Raw genomic sequence first — 20,000 nt, forward strand, 5'->3', positions numbered from 1 at the left:
AAACATTGCAAATATTTGCATACACCATGTACTGAGCCTGTAAAGTAATGAATTAGAGTGTTTACCCTCTTTAGGGCAACTAACAGCTTGACAAGTCAAAAATTGAGACTGGATTTCTAAGAACTATGACCACTAATGTCCTTTTACTATTTCTACTTTGCAAATCCACTGCTTTTTCCACCCTCTATGCAAAATACAAGAGGACTTTTTGGAATGGTCGGACAATGAATGGATGGGACTTGATGCAAATTTTTCATAACTGCAAAGCAGTTCTTCCTGGAGTGGTCTCTTCGTATGGGAGACAAGTATTCGCAATCCAATAAATTCAGAAGTTTAAGCTCATCTTACAGTTTGCTGTGTTCATTTGCAAAAGGCTTCACTGATGCTGGTAAAGCAGCATTCAGTGTTGCCTTTTGTTTCATACTTCACGAACAGTGGCCCAACTTTCTAAAACCTTCTCTGTTCAAATCTGTTTAAGGAATTATAGTCCATTTTTTAAAAGACATGCATTAGTCTGTTAATTCTGAGGAGTACCTTAAAATATTGTCTGTGAATCCATATTAAGTGTTGGCAATACTACACCGCTTTGCTGTTTAAAGGTGTAGTTTTTACACAAGTTTTGTTTTGCAAAGCAGGACTCAAGTTTAGACACGTCCCTTTATAAGAAAGTTTGATTTTCTCTTTGCTCCCAACTGCAGTTTTACCTGGTGCTCTGATTTCCTCCCATACTTCAAAAAATATGCTGTAGATTAATTTATCTTCTAACCTGCCTGGTTCATAGGTGTTTATGAGGTTAATGACCACAAGGTTGTTTTTAAGCCTAGCCATGCATATCAAAACTCTGACAAGTTCTGCTACCCTTAATTGTAAGCAAGGTCTTGGGAGATGACAGATTTGGTTTCGGGTTAGGTAATACAAACCAGGGATGAATTTTCTATTCCCCATCCAATTGTCCAAGTTGTACTTGAAAGGTATATTCTCTGGGATACACAACAGTCTCTCAAACAGATCTTATTTACATCACAAGCAAGGTTTATGTCTTTAGAATGGGTAGTGTTAGCGCAGTTTGTTTTGCAGATTTGCAGGAGGTCCATCATGCTGGAATCAGAAAATGCCTTGTGTGCCAGACATAGACCTCCCCTAACAGCTTGTAGGAGACAGAGTAGAGAGACAGGGGCTTGAGGTTGTCTGTATGACATTACTTATGCCCTGTAATATTTTAATGATAGTCTGTGGACATACCAGTTGTTGGATGTGCCTGGTAAGATAACAAAAGGGTCACTGTACTCAATGACAGGTCTGATGAATGCCGAATATAGTGGAACAATGACTTCCTTGGACCTAGATGCCATACCTTTATTTTTAAGTTGGACAACATAGAAAGATTTCCTCACTAATGTAGACACAAGGCTAGATTACGGTCTATAAGTGTTTCCAAGTGTCTGACTACTGGGTCATCTCTTAAGGGTGTGTTGCCAATATGATATTTACCAGAGGTAGATGCCTTCTTGAACGATATCACTATGCATTTCTTGGGATTTAGTTTTGATCCATGGCTCTGACTAGTTATTTATCTGTGTCAGCCCTTCCTGGAGAACTGTCAGTCGGGGATTCTATGACTGCTGCTAATTTGCAATCAGCTGCACATTTAGTCAGCCAGAGGTCATTGACATTGGCCTTGACTTCAAAGTAAATGCCATAAAGGAGCAGTCCCAAGACCGATTCCTGAGGGGCATCACTAGTGACTGGCTTCTTTGTAGTGGTGAACCTCCAATTCTAACTTCTTGGATCCTGCGAGTCAGCTGGCTATCCATTGGGTGACGTAAGGGTTTATACCCAACCTCTTGGTTTGTGTCAAATGCCTTGGCCAGGTCAAGGTAGTCAGTGTGAACCTTTTTGCCCTCATCCATTGCTTTGGGGACCTTCTTAAAGAAGTCCACCTGGTGAAGTAGGCATGAACAGACCTTGAAAAAACGAAAGTGGGTTAGGTCCAGTGTCTGAAGGTTTCCTGTCATTACTGACAATTTCCATAATTCTTTCCATGGCTTTACAAACCCATAAGTCTCCCTAGTCTCATGCAGTTTCCAGGGTCTGTAGATATCCCACCTTTGTGTAGAGACATGACTGTTGCTGTTTTCCATTCATGAGGCATGAAGCCTGTTTGGAGGCTACAGTTAAATAGTAATTCCAGAGGAACTGACAGGTCATGCTTCATGCTGTTTAGAATGCATCCTGTGATATTTTCTGGGACCACTGATGCAGTTTTATTGGCCTTAGAGAGACCATTAAGCACCTGTTCCCTAGTGATAGTGGGGGGTTATATTTGATGTTCTTTCCTGAGGGAAGGTTGAGGGGGAAGAGAGGGGTAAAGCTGAAGCTGAATTTGTTGGCCAGTAGATTTGCTATATCTTCTGGCTCACTATTCGTGGCTCCATTACCAATCAGCTCTGCACACAATTGTGTATTCCTTTGAAGTTGCAGACTTAGCTACAGAATGCCTTCTTGTCCTTGGCCTGAGAGGCCAAATTTATTTTTGGTAGACTATTAGTCCTCAGAGTTGTTTAGTTTGATGAGAGTGCTTTTATCCTGCCAGGTGCTACTACACCTATTTTTTTCCATGATTTTCTTCCTTCTGTTATACAGCCTACTGATGTTGCGATTCCACCAGGGTGGCTTTTTTTTTTTTTGAGTTAGTTCTGTACTTTTTCCTAGTGGGTACAGCTGCCTCTGTACAGCTATTAACATGCTTGCATAGGATTTCTTTGAACAGTTTTGCATAAGCAGCAGTTCTCTCAGGGTTATGGGGGACTAGAAATTTTGCCAGATTATCACTTAACAGTAGGAAGTTGGCCAGAGTAGTTCCTAAATGTTCCAGGCTTAGCTGGGGTTCCAGGTTTTAATTTTACTTCAAAAGGAGACCATTTTGTGGTCTGCATTTACCAGAGAAGACATTACATGAGGGGGGTTTTGCAGCACTCTCCCATATTAGTGAGGACCAGATCCAGTATGTTTGCACACCTAGTCAGTGTATTGACAATCTGGTCCAGGCAGTTTGTTTATATAAAATCAAGGAATCTCTCTGCCTGTATGTTTGGTGTTGTATAGGATTCCCAGTTAATAATGGGGTAACTAAAGTCACCCAAGAATATGGTATTAGGTTCTATGATGAATGTTTCCAATATGTTTAAATACATGTTATGGATTTCCTGGGTCAAAGGATATCTATAGTTTGCAAGGAAGTGGTATGGGATTTTGCCTATAATGGTGATTTGAACATGAAGCTCAAGTGCATTGTCTTTTTTGAGGTTTGTTTATTTTTGATGTAAATCGAGACAACTCCATCTTTAGTCCCTGTCTGTGTAGTAGCTGGTCTAAATGTGTGGAAGGTACTATAGCCATGCTCTCTGTGTCTTTAAACCATGTCTCAGTGACTGCACAGGCATCAGCTTTCTCTAGGGTAAGGAGAGCTTGTAGGGGAGTAGAGTTTTTTTGTTCAGACTCCTAGCATTGAGCAGCAACACCTTTAGATTTTCTTGGTTTTGATTTGCCATGTCAGAAGAACTTTCAGTTTGCTATTGCCGACAAAATAATTGGGGAGGACAATGTTTTAGCTAATATTTGAAACCATATCGGAGAGAGAGGTGAAGACCATACCTGGCAAAGCAGCATGGTCTGTTGACCATCTCCTTCCATGCTGACAAATACTTCACCCCCTTCAAATGAAACCAGAAACTAAGCCAATTATAAAAGTCAGTCATCTTCTCCAAGGAAGACACCACAATATGAACAGAAGGTAGAATGCTCCTCAATGCTAGTTTCATACCAACCTGGGACCTAGAGCTCCATGTCTCTCTTCATGTAATCTAGGAAGGTGTGTCTTGTACCATACTAGTCTGTAGATGTGTATGCCATATGACACTGTGTAGGCATTAATCTATATGTGTGTACATGTGCCTGCGGCATGCATTTACAAGCACATGTGCAGGTGTGCATCTGTGCATGCAGGCAATATTGTGTGCATGTGTGTGTATACGTGCATGTGCGTGTGTCCGCACACAATTGCGTGCTGATGCCTCATTCAGCAAATATTCTATGCTTTGTGTCCATTGAGTACCAGGATAGGCTCAGACTGTTCAGCATCTTTGTAATGAATTAAGCAGAAAAGTCATGAATACATGAATGCTATATATCTGAAGTACTATAATCAATGTACATGGTTACCTATAGATGTTCTTTCCCTGGATACCCAACCAGGAAGAGTGGCATTTTGGAGAACAGCTGGACCACTCGGTTCTCAAACAAGTAAACAAAATTACATCATTATTCAATCCTCTATAGGACTTTATGCAATAGAACAGAATCTTCCATAAAGAATGGGTCAAAGTACAGGCACTTCCTGCTTGAATTTTGGGCTTGTGTCCCACTCCCGCACTCTCCTAAAGTGATCAATACACAAGTTCACACCAGGCAATGTTATAACTAAGGTGTGGGAAACTGAAATTCTGCAAAGGGTTTTACACATACAAGAGGGGACTTGAAATGCTCACTGTAACCTGAACCCTTTATTGTTTCCTATAAGTAATCCATCTATGCACCTTCTAGCCATGTATTGTGCTATACTAATTGGTAAACAAAATGAAGTGGATTAAAAATCCTTTTCAAAAGTCAATTTTTAATACAAATATTCAACATATTCATAGTAAAATATTTTAGCAGCATAATTTGCAGTCTTTCTTATAGCTGAACTACATCAGACTAATCAGTTAGAAAACATTTTCTGAATCAGGCACAAAATGTAAAAATGACATCAAAAGGCTGGAAATGTTTGATTTGTAAACCTCCAGTATCTTGCAGGCTCTACCAAACAGTATGAAAATTTACAAGATTTAAATCCAGTTGTGCCGTGCAGTAAAGCATTGACAACAGAATGCAAATGATTGTTCAGTTACATCACAATCATCCCTATTCATGATATTTAACAAAAATTTAGATGCTGAACTATAGTTAGCTGCAAACCATAAAAGCAATAAAATGATGAATGACAGTTCCTTCCTGTGGCTCCAGCTGCTTTATAAGCTCATTTCACTTTTTTGTGTCAGGTGTGCACCTTATGGTCATTTCTCATACAGGCTCCCCTGTATATTCTTTCCCTGCTAGACCTGCGGATGCCTGCATTTTTATACTGCATATATGATCCATGCCAAGCTGGTGAAAGGTATGCAACATTTAAGCTAGCTGCATAAACAGCATATCTAAAAACTGTGCAAATATGCCATATTCATGCATGCTATGCCCCAGCAGAGTAAGGCACTGATGTTACTACATGAAATGGCAAGTGACAGGAGGTACTCCTGGGCAAAAAGCATCATAAACAGGTTTATAGTATATAGACGGTTTTGCACAACAATCCATACTATCTTAACATTGAGGTAGTGCGCCAAGACAATGAACAGTACTAAGTATAGTACAAGGGAATAAGAGAACCACAGACAAAAGAAGTGGGTCCCTAGACAATAAATGGTGTTAAGGGGCAACTTCAGACAATAAGCAATATATATGCTGTGAAAGCAAGCAGACACTACATGCTAGCAACACTAGACACTTATGGAGAGATGTACTGCTAGTGCACTCTACTTCTGTATAGCCTTCATAGGGCCAATCAGAACATGGAATGGGGGATACCAGTACACAAGGAATTCATGGTGCAAATGTTCCATCATGTCTTCCAGTCAGTAGGACCAATCATAACATGGAACACAGGATACTATTAAATAAGGGAATTAATATGTATTCACAGCATAAACAGCCAGCAAAAAGAAAGGGGGTCCATACAGAATCTTAGTCTTGTGTTGTACATTGCAATAGGTCATGAAAGACATCTTTATGACTCTTTACTCATCTCTCTTATTGCCTTTTATAAAAAATTAGTGCCCTGAGCATGCAAGACCATTTTCTAGGACAAACTGACCAAAATGCAAATAAAATGTAAATGTAAACAGTGAAAACCAGAGCTAAAACTTTATAGAAACATCTAAAAGTATCAGCTTTCCATTAAATGACAAACTTATATTTTAACATTATAAATCATAGAAATAAAATGTCTTGCACAGTTTTGTTCCCCGTGTAGAAAAAGCTTAAATAAATGTCTACTATTAAGACTGTGAAAATAATTCAATTCTGTAGTTCAGATGGCAGTTGCATACACATCCAGAAGACAGCATGACTGAAGTCTAGTGTCCAATGAATCCTTAAAGGTTTTGATCATGTGATTTCCACTGATCCAAGATCTCTGACTTATCATATAATTCTCTGAAGGAGTTTACTTACATTCCTCTACCATCACACTCTTGGCATAATTTGTATAGCACTAAATCCACCACACTACATAGCAAACTGCTGAAGTTTCTAAAAGGTCATTTCTGAGCCCCATTTCCCTACATTACATCAAAGCATTTACCTGTGCTAAATAAAAAAATATAATGGGTGGATTTCCACTGGAGATACCAGTGATCCTAGCTTGAGAATGAAGTTAGAGAGAAACAATTAGAGGAACAATTGAGCATATACAATGTTTTTCATTCTACCCCCAAATACCCTGAGATGAAGGGTGGGGGGTCACGGACTCCACCAATATTAGACAGTTCTCCAATAGAGCCAGCCAGCCAACACTAAAATACAAAATCCACATAATGAGTTGCAATTGCACTTCCAATATGGGAAAAAGACAACTAAGTACTTTTCAATACAGTCAAGCTTCAGTCTCACAATGTAGAGGAGATAAGTGTAAGTAAGAGCAGATTAAAATGTGTGGTGACAAATTCCCAAAGAGGTCTACATATGAAAAAGGAAGACATTCTAGATAGCTTTCAATCAGACCCAGGACTTCACACTGCCGTTTTTCTAATGATGCTTGAATGCAAAAATATGCTACTGTTTATTCTACATAAAGCCCACACATGAAGCATCAAATTCAACACCTAATTTGCAAATTTTCATGTTGCAGCATACGTGTGAAAGAAAGTACAGTTGTGTACACTTACCATAAATGTAGATGTTAGAGTGTATTCACTGTTGCAGTCATCACATTTGGATTATCCCTGACAGGGTAGCCCTCGGCTGGCCTGAATACCAGAGGCTTAGTATTTCTGCGTCCGTTGCTGTTGCTCCAGGAGTGACGTCAGGTCGTCAGTAATATAAAGTAAGGCAGCCGACGCCATTACATCAGTTTTTCTTGCCCTAACCTGTCAGGAACCCCCAAGTGGGAGTCAGGCTCTGGTGGAAGAACACCACCAGTAGAAAGTAAATACCAATATGTCCCTTGTAAGGAAAGAGAAGAAAGACGAGGGGGATGGAGGGAGGGAAGCCAGGACTGCAACAGTGAATACACTCTAACATCTACATTTATGGTAAGTGTACACAACTGTACTATGTTCTTCCTGTTTCACTGTTGCAGTCATTACATTTGGGTTGATTCCCAAAGCTGAGGAAAAGGGTGGAGGCAGTCAAGGAAACTAGGGGCTGGCTAGGATGCCCTGCAAGACTGCAGAGGCAAACCCTGCCCTGGAGTTTGAGAAGGTAGGCAGGGGGTAATGTTTGGTGAAGCTGTGAACAGCTGTCCAGGTGGCAGCCTCCAGGATGTCCCTGGGACTCCTCTGAGGAAGGCTGCAGAGGTGGAGGCTGTTCTGGTGGAGGGAGCCCTGACCCCAATGGAGGGAGGCTTTCCGTGTTGTTTGTAGCAGAAATGGATGCAGTGTGCTATCCATTTGGAAATGGTTTGTTTGGAGATGGCTTTGCCCTCTGCCCCTGCAGCAAAGCTAACCAGCAATTCATCAGACTTTCTGAAGGATTTAGTCCTGTCTAGACAGAATCTGAGCTGTCAGTGCACATCTAGGGAGTGCAGGATCTTGTCCCCCTTATTCTGTGGGTTATGGAAAAAGGTGGGCAAATGAATGGATTGGTTGAGATTGGTTGAGAGCCACACTGGACACTACCTTGGACATAAAGGATGGGTTAGTCCAGAGGGATACCTTGTCAGCAAGGAAGATGAAGGGTTCCACAGCCATGAGTGCTTGCAGCTCGGAGACCCTTCTGGCTGAAGTTACGGCCAGACGAAAAGCTGTCTTCCAGGAGAAAAATTTTAGCTCTGCTGAAGAGGCAGGTTTGAAGGGGGGGGGGTGAGCTTTTCCAACACAAAGTTATGGTCCCAAGCTGGGGTTGGTGCTCTTCTAGGTGGCCTCAAGTTGCTAGACCCTCTTAGGAACGGTTTGATCAGAGGGTGATTGCTCTGTGGGAAAATGAGAAGAGATAGCAGAGTTATGAATTTTAATAGAGGAAAAGGTGTGTAGCTGGTCAGCTAAGTAATTCAGGCTGAGAGGGAGGGAGGGCTGTGTCGTATTGGCTCCCTTAGCCTGAATCCAGGTGCAAAACCTTTTCCACTTGTCAGCATAAGACTTCCTAGTGCTACGGCATCTGGGCTCACGTATAACATCTAGAACCTGTTTGCCAAGGCTGGCAGATTGATTGGAGGTTAGGGAATAAGCCAAGCTGCCAAACTGAGTGACTGCAATTGGGGATGCTTGAATTCCCCTTCCCTCTGGGTCAGGAGGTTTGGAATCTGAGGGAGATGCCAAGGTGGCAGAGGGGACAGGCTGCACAGCAAGGGGTACCAGTGCTGGTGAGGCCAGTCTGGAGCTATAAGAATTGTCCTTTGTTTTTCCTCCTTTATTTTGAGCAGTACCCTGGGGATGAGAGGTAGTGGAGGAAAGGCATAGACCGATAGATCGACCCAGGGGAAGGATAGGGCATCCACTTTCCAAGCCAGGCAGTGATGCTCCCTGGTGTAGGACTTGCCAAGCTGATGGTTCGTGTGGGAGGCAAAGAGGTTGACCTTCGGGATGTCCTATTTCTGAGTTATTAGGATGAAGGTTCTTCTGTTGAGCTGCCACTCGTGGGACCAGAAGATTTCTTCTTAAATGGTCCACCGGAGAGTTGAGAGAACCCGGTAGGAAATGTGCTAACAGGTGGAGGTGCATGGCAGAGGCTGTGTGCCAAAGGGTCATGGCCAGCTGGCATAGAGGGTAGGACTGTGTCCCTCCCTGCTTGTTGATATACCACGTCACAGCTGTGTTGTCTGTTTTGATCAGGAGAGCACCTGGAGAGAAGGGGCTTGAAAGCTATCAAGGTGTGCTGGACAGCTATCATCCCTTTTTGGTTGATGTGGAGATGAATTGGCTGTGGGCTCCACTGGCCCTGTATGCACCTGCCATCCAGCTGTGCACCCCAGGCATAATCTGATGCATCTGTGGTGAGGGTCTGGGTGGTGAGAAAGGTAGTCCTTTGTTGAAGGAGCATGCTGTTGCCCACCAAATAAAATCTTTTCTGAGGCAAGGTATTATAGGTACAAGTCTCTAGGTCTTGAGTGTGTTGACACCAAAGGCGTTTTAGGTACCATTGAAGTTTCCTCATATGCAGTCTGGCATATGGAAGGAGTAGAATGCAAGATGCCATGAACCCCAGAGCTTGCAGGATTTTCCTTGCAGATAGTTGGGGTCTGGTGGCTAGCTGAGAGAAGTAGGCTGTCAGAAAGGTTTGCTTTTCTGGGGTAAGGAATGCAATCTGTGATGCTGTGTCCAGGCTTGCTCCCAGGAAAATGATCCTTTGGGTGGGTACCTGTTTGGATTTCTTTTCGTTGATTGTATACCCAAGGGAGGTTAGTAGGGACTTCACAAAGGCCAGGTGCTTAAGCAGCTTTTCCTGGCTGCCTGCCTGAATAAGGCAGTCGTCTAAGTATGGGTAAATCTGGATATTCCTTTGTCTGCAAAAGGCAATGGCCGGAGCCAGGCATTTTTTGAAAACTCTGGGAGCAGTAGATAAAGCAAAGGGAAGTGCAGAGAACTGCAAGTGCTGAGATCCTGCCCTGAAACTGAGATATCCCCTGCAAGATTCCCTGAGAGATGTGGAGGTAGGCCTCCTTTAGGTCTAGGGTGGCTAGCCAAGCATCCTTGGAGAGCATGGGTAGCAGATGCTGGAGGGTGAGCATTTTGAATTTTGGGATCACCAGGAAGGTGTTTAGAATGGATAGATCTAGGATGGGGTGCCAGGTGCCCTCTTTCCTGGGTACCAGAAATAGTCTGGAGTAGAAACCTTGGCCTTTCTGTTCTATAGGAACTTGCTCTACTGCCCTCATGGAGAGCAGGGAAAGGACTTGCTTTTGCACCTTTGCCCACTGGTTTGATGATAGATCTAGGAACCCTTTTGGAGTTGGAAGGCTGTGGAAAAAAAATTGTATCCCTGGGACACTATGTTGAGAACCCAGCGATCGCTGGTAATGGTGGCCCAGGTGTTTTCATGAAAGGAGTTTTCCTCCTAGGGGTAAGTGACAGTGGGCAGAGGGAGGGGGTGGGGGAGGAGAGTCATTGCTAGTTCTTACTATAAGGAGTGGCTTAGAACTCCCTGGTTTTGAAGTGGAGGTAGCCCACTACTTAGATCTCTGCATTCCCTGTGGCTGTAGTCTGTGGGGTCTGGCTCCCTGGGGTCTGGGCTGAATTGACCTGGTAGGAGGAGGAAAGGAGCAGTGCCTGGAGGAATAATGCCTGCTGAACGTGGGTGGCTGGAATTGTAAGAAACCCTTAACTGTCTGCATAGATTTTGCTTTTTCTTCCATCTTTAAGACCTCTTCTGCCTTCGTGCCAAATAAGTTGTCTTTGTAAAAGTGGGCGTCCAATAATTTAGATTTAACATGGTCTGGCAAGGGCTATTCCTTAAGCCATGCATTACTTTTAAGGACAGAACCGGTGACTGCTGCCCTGCAAGAAGCTTCTATGGTGTCAAAACCACAGTGCAAGGTGTTTAGTTATTTGACTTGCAGAATTCATTAACTCTTGTAACTCTTTAGATTCTGCACAAACAGAAAAGGAAGACATTTTTTGTTTGAGGAGGTCCAGGGTATGTTGAAGTTTTAGTATATGGAACTGACAATTTAGCACTCTGATAGCAACAGTAGCGGAGGTGTATACTTTTTTACCCCATCTGCCTAGTGCTCAGGAAATCCCTATCTGGGGGAGTGGGATTCTTCGCAGAGGTTGCTTTAATTCCTTTAGGCCCTTGAGAAATTACCTCAGGGTCAGCAGTAGGATTCTTAAAAAGAAATGTGCGAGTCAGGGACTCTAATACCCGTCTGGTTTGCTGGGTGCAGGAGGGAGGGTGTCAGGAGTCAAGCTGGATTCCAGGAAAACAGCCTCCACAACATCCAGGCCACGGGTCTGTGCTGTGGAAGATCTAAGAATTCCCTGAGTCTCTTTTTAGACTGAGGGTAGTACTGACTTTCCCATTGGAAATGCTCCCTTAAGGTATGAAGGGTTTCCCCAAAGAAAAAAATCCTCTGAGGAAGAGGCTAAAAGGAATGGAATCCTCTGCATCAAAATCCTCATAAGCAGAGAGGGGTTGCATGTCTACATACTCAGATGCATCAGAGTCACAGTCAGACTCCTGTTTAGACAAAACTACAGGGGACAAATCTCTTTTGGAAGGGGTAGCTTGGCTTCCCCTGATCAGCATGATAAGGTCTTCCACCATTTTAAGCATTTGAGACTAAGGCAAGGAAGCTGGTGCCTGAGATTGGGTTGTCAGTTTCTTGGGTGTGGTGTGTAATCTGGGCCTAAGAAACTCTGTAGGTTTTGAAAGAACGGTAGTCACGAAAGAAGTCTGTCGAGAATCGGTAGTGCAAAGAACTTCTTCAGAAGCCGGTGCCTGCTCAGTGGCACTGGGCCCATCCAAGGTAGAGTCAACCACAGGATCCTTAGTCTGAGAGTTTTGTGGCATACCGAACTCCAAAAGGGTCTCGGTAGCGCGTTTATATCACGCTATCAAAAGATGAAAATAGCAAACGCTATTTCATCGAACCTAAAATCTATACCACATATCAAACATTCAGAACAGCAAATTTTTTCCTTGGGGAAAAATTCACTATTCCGAAACACATACACAACACAAGCACACCTATAAAACATCAATCCACACACATACACTTATAATCTTACAACTAACCCTACACTAAACTGTACATACACTACTATTTATCCACTTACCTTAACCCAAACCCTAACCCTAATGTCAGTCACTATCGCACACTCACCTAACCCGCACCCTAACTCACTTAACCCACCCCTAACCCGCACCCTAACCCTAACAACCACACAATCGCACACTTACCTGAACCAGACCCATAACTTTCCACCACAGCATTGAAAATAGTGAAGCCACAGAACTGGCCAACCAAATTTTTTCCCTAGGAAAGAATTCTGTGTTCTGCAGCTTTGCTATTTTTAGCGTTCGCTTAAAATGGGTCGATATTAGAACATTCGAAGTTTTAAAACTTCAATGTTCTGATATAGACCCTCTGTAGCAGCCTGCGAATCTGCAGAAGTGGGCATCAAGGGCTGCAAAAGCGCCTGAGGACCGGAGAACTGATGACTAGCTTAATGGAAACGTCGGTAGGTTTGGTCCTGTGCGGTCTGTCTTTATCTTTATGTTTTTTCGGAAGATCGGCTGTTGGATGGCTTACCGAAGCCATATCAGAATTCAAGGACTGTATCAGGCCCTTATTGTAGCTAGATATTTTTGCTTAATGTATAGTTCTGGCACTGAACAAAGCACAGAAGCGACAGAGGGGGACATTATGGCCTGGGCCTAAGCAAGTGATGCAGTAAGAATGAAAGTCTCTGTGTGGTATTTGCTTTCCACAGGCAAGACAATTGCTAACTTTCTGACATTGGTTAGTGCAAGAAGAAAGGATCCCCAATGGGGTACTTGGCTTTAGAAGACTTCAGCTTCAGTTCTGAAGACTAAACTCAGGTAGCAGCTGAATGGCACACGTATGAACTGCTCCGACTTTGAGCTCCATGGCAAGAAAAACTGATGTAATGACTTTGGCTGCCTTACTTTATACTATTGATGACCTGACGTCAGTCCTGGAGTGACAGCAACAGACGCAGAAACACAAAGCCTCTGGTATTCTGGCCGGCTGAGGGCTACCCTGGCAGGGATAACCCAAATGTGATGACTAACAGTGAAACACGAAGAACATCTGAAAACATATTCAGCATACAAAGTGAGCAACAGTTTTCTCAATTCTGCAAGCAAATTTGTAATTAGCAAAAAAAAAATTTTATATATATATTATATATACACATGCAGACACATACATACATACACACACAGACACACATATATGTAGACCGATAGATATATATATTACACACACACACACACACACACACACACACACACACACACACACACACACACACACACACACACACACACACACACACACACACACACAGATACTACAAAAAATGTGACTTACCTTGGTGTGCACGGTGAATTTTACTTTCTCTCTTTCACTCAAGGCATCAGGAATGTCAATCATAAGAGAGGGGTCATGATTCAGATCCACAGAGACAGACCTTAGCTAAAATACATTGGAAAAAAATCATTTAACATATGAATTCACAAAAACGGAAATACAACACTATCTAGAATAATGTCCTAATAACAGATACAAGCCAGCCATTAAAATCACTAGGGACTCCTGGGCAGACAGGCACACGTACAAATCTCCCAGGAGACCCTAACAATACTGTTCTAGTGTCAGTTCCCCTTTTCATGTTTGTACAACAACTTAACTGCCACCAGCTAACACGATTAGTCTTCACTCTTAAAACAAGCCAACCACAAAATAAATGGTAACTACAGCTTAAGGAACCACTCCTTGTAAGATGGATACCACCAACTACTAAAATCACCAAGGTCAGAGATTACCTTTATATACCAATAAACCACCATCCACAAACTGCTGAAACTGGAAAAAAAATCTTCACATGGAATACATAACGTTTAGCAATACATTCTGTAATACTAAGTGTACAGCAAATAAGTACTTACACCTCTCTGCCCTTACCTTTCCTCAGGAAATAGCATCAAATATAACTTCCCCTGCTATTACTAGGGAACAGGTTCTTGATATTTTTCAAGGTCAAGAACACTATCAGTAGGCCCAGACAATATCCCAGGAGGTCTACTAAATAGCATGAAACATGACCAATCAGGCCCACTGGAATTGCTACAACTGTGGTCTCCAAACAGGCTTAATGCTTCACAAAGGAGAACAGTAAGTCATCCATCTGAACAAAGGTGGGCCATCAACAGACCCTGGAAACTACAGACCCATAAGTCTTACCAGTCTGCTATGCAAAGCCATGGAAATAATTATCATGGGAATGATCAGTAATGACGTATGAAACCTCCAGAAACTGGATCCAACCCAATATCGTTATATCAAGAGCAGGTTATGCCTACTCACCCTTGGTGGACTTCTTTGAGAAAGTCACCAAAGCAATGGAGGAGGGCAAAATGATTCACACTGCCTACCTTGACTTGGTCAAGACATTTGACACAATATCCCACTCTGATGTTAAACTTAAGTAGTTAGGTATAAACCCTTAGGCCATCCCGTGGTTAGCCAGCTGACTTACAGACAGGACTCGGAAAGTTAGAACTTGAGTCCACCTCTACAAAGAAGCCAGTCACAAGTGGAGGCCCTCGGATATCAGTCCTGGGACTACTCTTTTTTGTCATTTACTTCTCTAAAGTCAAGGTTAATGTCAGTGGCCTCTGGCTGACTAAATTTGCAGACTATTGCAAATTGAGAGGGTCACAAAATCCCCCAGCAACACAAATGTTTTCTAGGAAGGGCTGACAGACAAATAACTGGTATCAGAGCCATGGACTAAAATTAAATGCCAAGAAATGCATAATAGTATCCTTCGTAAATCATCCACACCTGGTAACTATCATACTAACAACACCCCCCTAAGACTTGACCCAGTAGTCAGAGACTTGGGGACACAGACCGTAATCTAGCTTTTGACCATCACTTGTCTACATTAGTGAGGAAATCATTCTATGTTGTGCAACTTATAAACAAAAGGTTTGGCAAGGAGGTCCAAGGAAGTCATTTTTCCACTATATTCAGCATTCATCAGTCCCATCATTGAGTATAATGCCCTCCTTTGGTAATATAACCAGGTATATCCAGCAGATGGAATGTCCACAGGACGTTCCTCACTAAAAGAATACAGAGCAAAACATGTCATATGCAGACCACCTTAAGGTCCTATACCTGTATTCTGTCTCCTATAGGCTGGTGAGGGGAGATCTAGGTCTTGCATACCAGGCATTGTCAGACCCCACACTGATGGACCTCCTGCATATACACAAAACAAACACGAGAATTATCCATTCTAAAGATTGAAACCTTGCCTGTGGTATAAACAGGACCTGCTGGAAAGACAGGTATGTATCTCAGAGACACCTCCTCTGGAACTGGCTCTCCGTCCATTTGAAGCAGAGCTCATCCTTAACCCAATTCAAGTGCAACTTGGACAACTGAATGGGGAACAGGAAGTTCATCCCTGCTTTGGCACCCATGTCTCTAATGTACAAAGGCAGCCATTAAATGGTTCATATCCCAAGTCTCTGCTTGTAAGGGTTTCCTCTCCAAAGCCCCTACTTACACTTATCAAAGGTACCAGAATGTGTTACAGATTTGGGGTGCACGGTTAGACTTAAAAAGGCTCTTGTGGTAGTTGGCCTAGTAAATACCTATGAACCCATGAACAGGAACATATAAAATAAAACATTTAGAGAGAGAAATGTCATTCAGTAAAGCACCATTTGCAGCCATTTTGGTTGCAGTTCTAACCATTTAACTAATAGATTTAGATTCACTGTATTCCGTCTGCCTTTGACTTAAAAGCATTTAACAGTTAGAACTCACAGACAATGAAACCCAGGCATAAGCTTTCAGTCCAAAAAGTCCTCTGTTCTCTGCAGGAAATGTTTAACTGTAGCTGCACAACACTTGCACTCAGAACCAAATTTCATCTTTCTATTAGACTCAAATCTTGAGTGAAGCTTCCTTTTTTCATGGTCACTAAACTTGGGGTAAAGCTACAGTACATTTATAGTAATTCTTGGACAAAAAAAATGTTAGTTTGTGCATCTACTTGCCGGAGGGTGATTTCTCTTTCAAAGGCTTGATATAATTCCAGGAAAACTAAATTGTATTTATCTATATATCAATCTATCCTAGGTTGACTAGGTTAGTCTCTCTAGGCTAGTAGCCTATTTTCAGGGGAGACACTGTGATATTTATACTACTAGGGGAAATTTGACCAAGGTTTTAGGGAATTCCTGCATTTTCAAAAGGTACAGTACAATCCTTTACATCCACCTCAGCTACCACCAACTCCAGCTGATGGGGCCTCCATTTAATATCTCATCCGAAGGATGACATACTCAATTCAGCATCTCCCTTATGGTGCACTACAGTGTCAGTAATCCATCTATCTGGTGAGGGAATAGAATCCACAGCCTTCTGCACAAAGGCATGCTTTAGGTGTTGTGCCACTGACAAAGGTCAAATAGAGCTTTTTTTTATACAATTTCATTTATTTCAGTACAGCTATGTTGCTTGTTTGGTTTTCCAGTCAACAGCATTTTGCAGGGCATTTTATTTTTTCTTCCAATAAATAAAAAATTATCTTTCAGCAAATATGCAGTAAAAAAGCAACTGCAAGTTTTCATACATGTCTGTTACACTATTTTTTAAAAATATTTCCCCCTTTATTAATAAAGATGAACATAGGGGTTTCACGTTGATACCTCCTGGAAGGTTCTAATAACACAATATTATTAAAATGGATTTACACAATTAATGTTTCTAGGAAATTAGCTACAGGAATTAAGTAGAATTGGAATACTAGATAAGTCTATTTTAGAATGGATGAACAGTAGATTTGGGGATAAGATGCATCAATATGATAAAGATGTCATAGCCTGTTCTAATTGTAATATTCTATTATTCAGGTATAGTTTTTTAAATTTTCTCTACTCATGTTATTCTTCCATCTGCAGTTCCTTGAGAGGCCCAACTTATCTTAAGAAACAAATGAGAGAGAAACTAGAGTTACCAGTTAGATTGGCTTGCACTGGGATCTTTTATTTACTCACGCTGCAAATTAATACATGTACTGTACTATATATAAATGAAAATGAAGAGATTTTGAGAGCCAAAGTTGGAAGTTTATTGGCTATAAGCAATGGGAATGGATGAAATGTGAGACCAATCTGACAGAAGACAGCCTTGCATGTACTTTAGATAACAAGATAATATATTAGCGATCATGACAATGTTCACCAGTCCAAGTATGCTCTGCAACAGCTATTTCTAAATATATGTTTAAACTGGATAGGACTTGTGTTTTGCTTTGATCAAAGTTGGCTGGACTATTAAAACAAAAATAACGGTCCCCAAATCAGCTGAGAAAAGTACAGTTGTGTACCTACCATAAATGTAGATGTTAGAGAGCATTCACTGTTGCAGTCATTACTCGGGTTATCCTGCTGGCAGGCTACCCTCAGTCAGCCAGAATTCCAAAGTCTAGGTCCGGCATCGGTTGCAGTCACCTCTTCCCTGATGTCAGTGCGCCAGGGGTATAAAAGATGCAGCAGACGCCATTTTCTTCAGTTTTTCTTGCCTCAGATGTCAGGAGCCCCCAAATGGTAGGCTGAAAAAAAACCCAATAAAAAATGCATGCACAAGAACAACATTTCCTTCATCTACAAGCAAATACACCAAAAAGGTTGTATAGGATAGAGAAGTGTAGATAAGTCCCAGCAAAGACAAGGGGGGTGGAGGGTGGGTAACCTGGACTGCAACAGTGAATACACTAACATCTACATTTATGGTAGGTACACAACTGTACTATGTTCATCGTGTTTCACTGTTGCAGTCATTACTCTTGGGTAGAATCCAAAAGCTGAGGTAGGGTGGCTGGGCTAAACAGGATTAGGAGAGGCTACGAGGCCCTGCAGAACTGCAGTGGCAAAGCCTGCTCTGGACTTAGAGTAAAGAGGTAAGTGGTAGTGCTTTGTGAATGTGTGCACTGAGCTCCAAGTTGCAGCCTCTAAGATATCTTTGGTTGGTACTCCTCTGAGGAAGGCTGCTGAAGTGGCTGCTGCTCTGGTGGAATGAGGCCTAATGCCCTTAGGCACTGATTTGCCATGTTGGAAATAGCAGAAACAGATGCAATGGCCTATCCATTTTGAAATAGTCTGTTTTGAGATAGCCTTTCCCTGTGATCCTGCAGCATAAGACACTAAAAGTTGCTCAGTCTTTCTGAAAGCTTTAGTTCTGTCCAAGTAGAAGTGTAGCTGCCTGTGCATGTCCAAAGAATGGAGACTTCTCACCCTTGTTCTGTGGGTTTGGCTAAAAGGTAGGCAAGTGAATGGCTGGATTGAGAGCCACACTGGACACCACCTTAGGCATAAATGTAGGGTTTGTCCTCAGAGAAACCCTGTCTGGATGAAAGATGATGAAAGGTTCCACAGCCATGAGTGCCTGTAACTCCGAGACTCGCCTTGCAGAGGTTATAGCTAGGAGCAGAGCTATTTTCCAGGATAAGAATTTTATATCTGCTGTTGATGCTTGCTCAAAAGGAGGCAGTGTGAGTTTTTCCAAAACATAATTGAGGTCCTAGGCCGGAATTGGTGCTCTCCTTGGAGGCCTAATGTTTTTGGCTCCTCTGAGGTACTGCCTTAAAGGATGTGAAAAAAATAGGTGGTTCCGTATTGTAATGGGCTGAAATGGCACAGGCGTGAATCTTAAATTGAGAAAGAAAGGCCTTTGTTCAGCATCTCAGTTAGGTATTGTAAAATCTGAGGGATATTTGGTACACATGTCAATGCCTTGTTCCTGGTTCCAAGCACAGAATCTCTTCCATTTTTCTGCATAAGATTTTCTGGGCCTCCTTGCCTCCAAGATGACATCCATAACAGCTTTTGAAAGAGGAGTGTTCAGAATGACTACATTATCCGCCATGCTGCCAGATTTAAGGTCCTGAGTTGGCTGTGCAGGATCGGATTATTTTGTTGGGTCAGCAAGTGAGAAGTTTAAGGTAAAATCCATGCTGGACCTTGAGACAAGCTCTTTAGGATTGGGTACCAGTGCTGGCGTGGCCAGTCTGGTGCAATCAGAATCATTTTTGGCTTCTCTTGTCTGACCTTTAGGAGTACTCTGGGAAGGAGAGGCAGTGGGGGAAAAGCATATACTGTTAGATTTTTCCAGCTGAATGATAGGGCGTCCACTTTCCATGCTTGCTTGTGATAAATCCTTGTGCAAAATCTCTGCAATTGGCAGTTGTGAGGAGAGGCAAATAAATGTCTGGGCATCCTCATTTCCTTATTATCATACTGAAGACTTGTGGATCCAGTTTCCATTCATGGGGATCCATGAGGTTTCTGCTTAGTCTGCCAGAGTATTTGTTTTTCCTGGCAGGAATTGTGCTTGCAGGTGAACTTGAAGAGCCAATGCTGTGTCCCATAAGGTCATTGCTTGTCTGCAGAGGGGGTAGGAATGTGTACCTCCCTGCTTGTTTATGTACCACATGACCGTAGTGTTGTCTGTCTATCAGTAACTGTCATGGATGAAGCAGGTCCTTGAAAGCTGTCAGGGCATTTTGAACAGCTAGCATCTCTTTGATTGATGTGAAGATGCATCTGGTTTGTAGGCCATGTGCCCTGAATACATTTTCCTGCCATATGGGCCCCCTAGGCATAATCTGAAGCATCCGTTGTCAGTGTCTGTCTGGCTGTGGGTAAACTGAATGGCAGACCCTTGTTGTGGTGACAGGCTTCTGCCCACCATCGAAACTCCTGTTGTAGGCAGGGAATGAGTGCAATTACTGTCTCCAGGCTGTGGCAATGCCGAGTCCAAACACTTTTTAGATACCATTGTAGTTTCCTCATATGCAGTCTGGCATATGGAATTAGTAGAATGCAGGATGTCATGAAACCAAAGGCCTGCAGGAATTTCCTTGCAGTTAAGTGGGTTTTTGTTGCCAATTTCTTGAAATAAGTAATCAGTTGTTTTTGCTTGC

General features: G+C 42.4%; 1 protein-coding gene across 1 annotated transcript in view; it reads right to left on the minus strand.

The window, feature by feature from the left end:
* Positions 1-20,000, minus strand: part of SNX5 (sorting nexin 5) — a 1,365,310-nt gene that overhangs the window by 840,571 nt on the left and 504,739 nt on the right. The window contains 2 exon segments of the mRNA XM_044056982.1: positions 847-851; positions 13,363-13,471. Coding sequence (XP_043912917.1) covers positions 847-851; positions 13,363-13,471 — 114 coding nt within the window.

This window comes from Protopterus annectens, chromosome 1.part2 (assembly GCF_019279795.1).
Source record: "Protopterus annectens isolate FY-2018-M chromosome 1.part2, PAN1.0, whole genome shotgun sequence".
Lineage (NCBI taxonomy): Eukaryota > Metazoa > Chordata > Ceratodontiformes > Protopteridae > Protopterus > Protopterus annectens.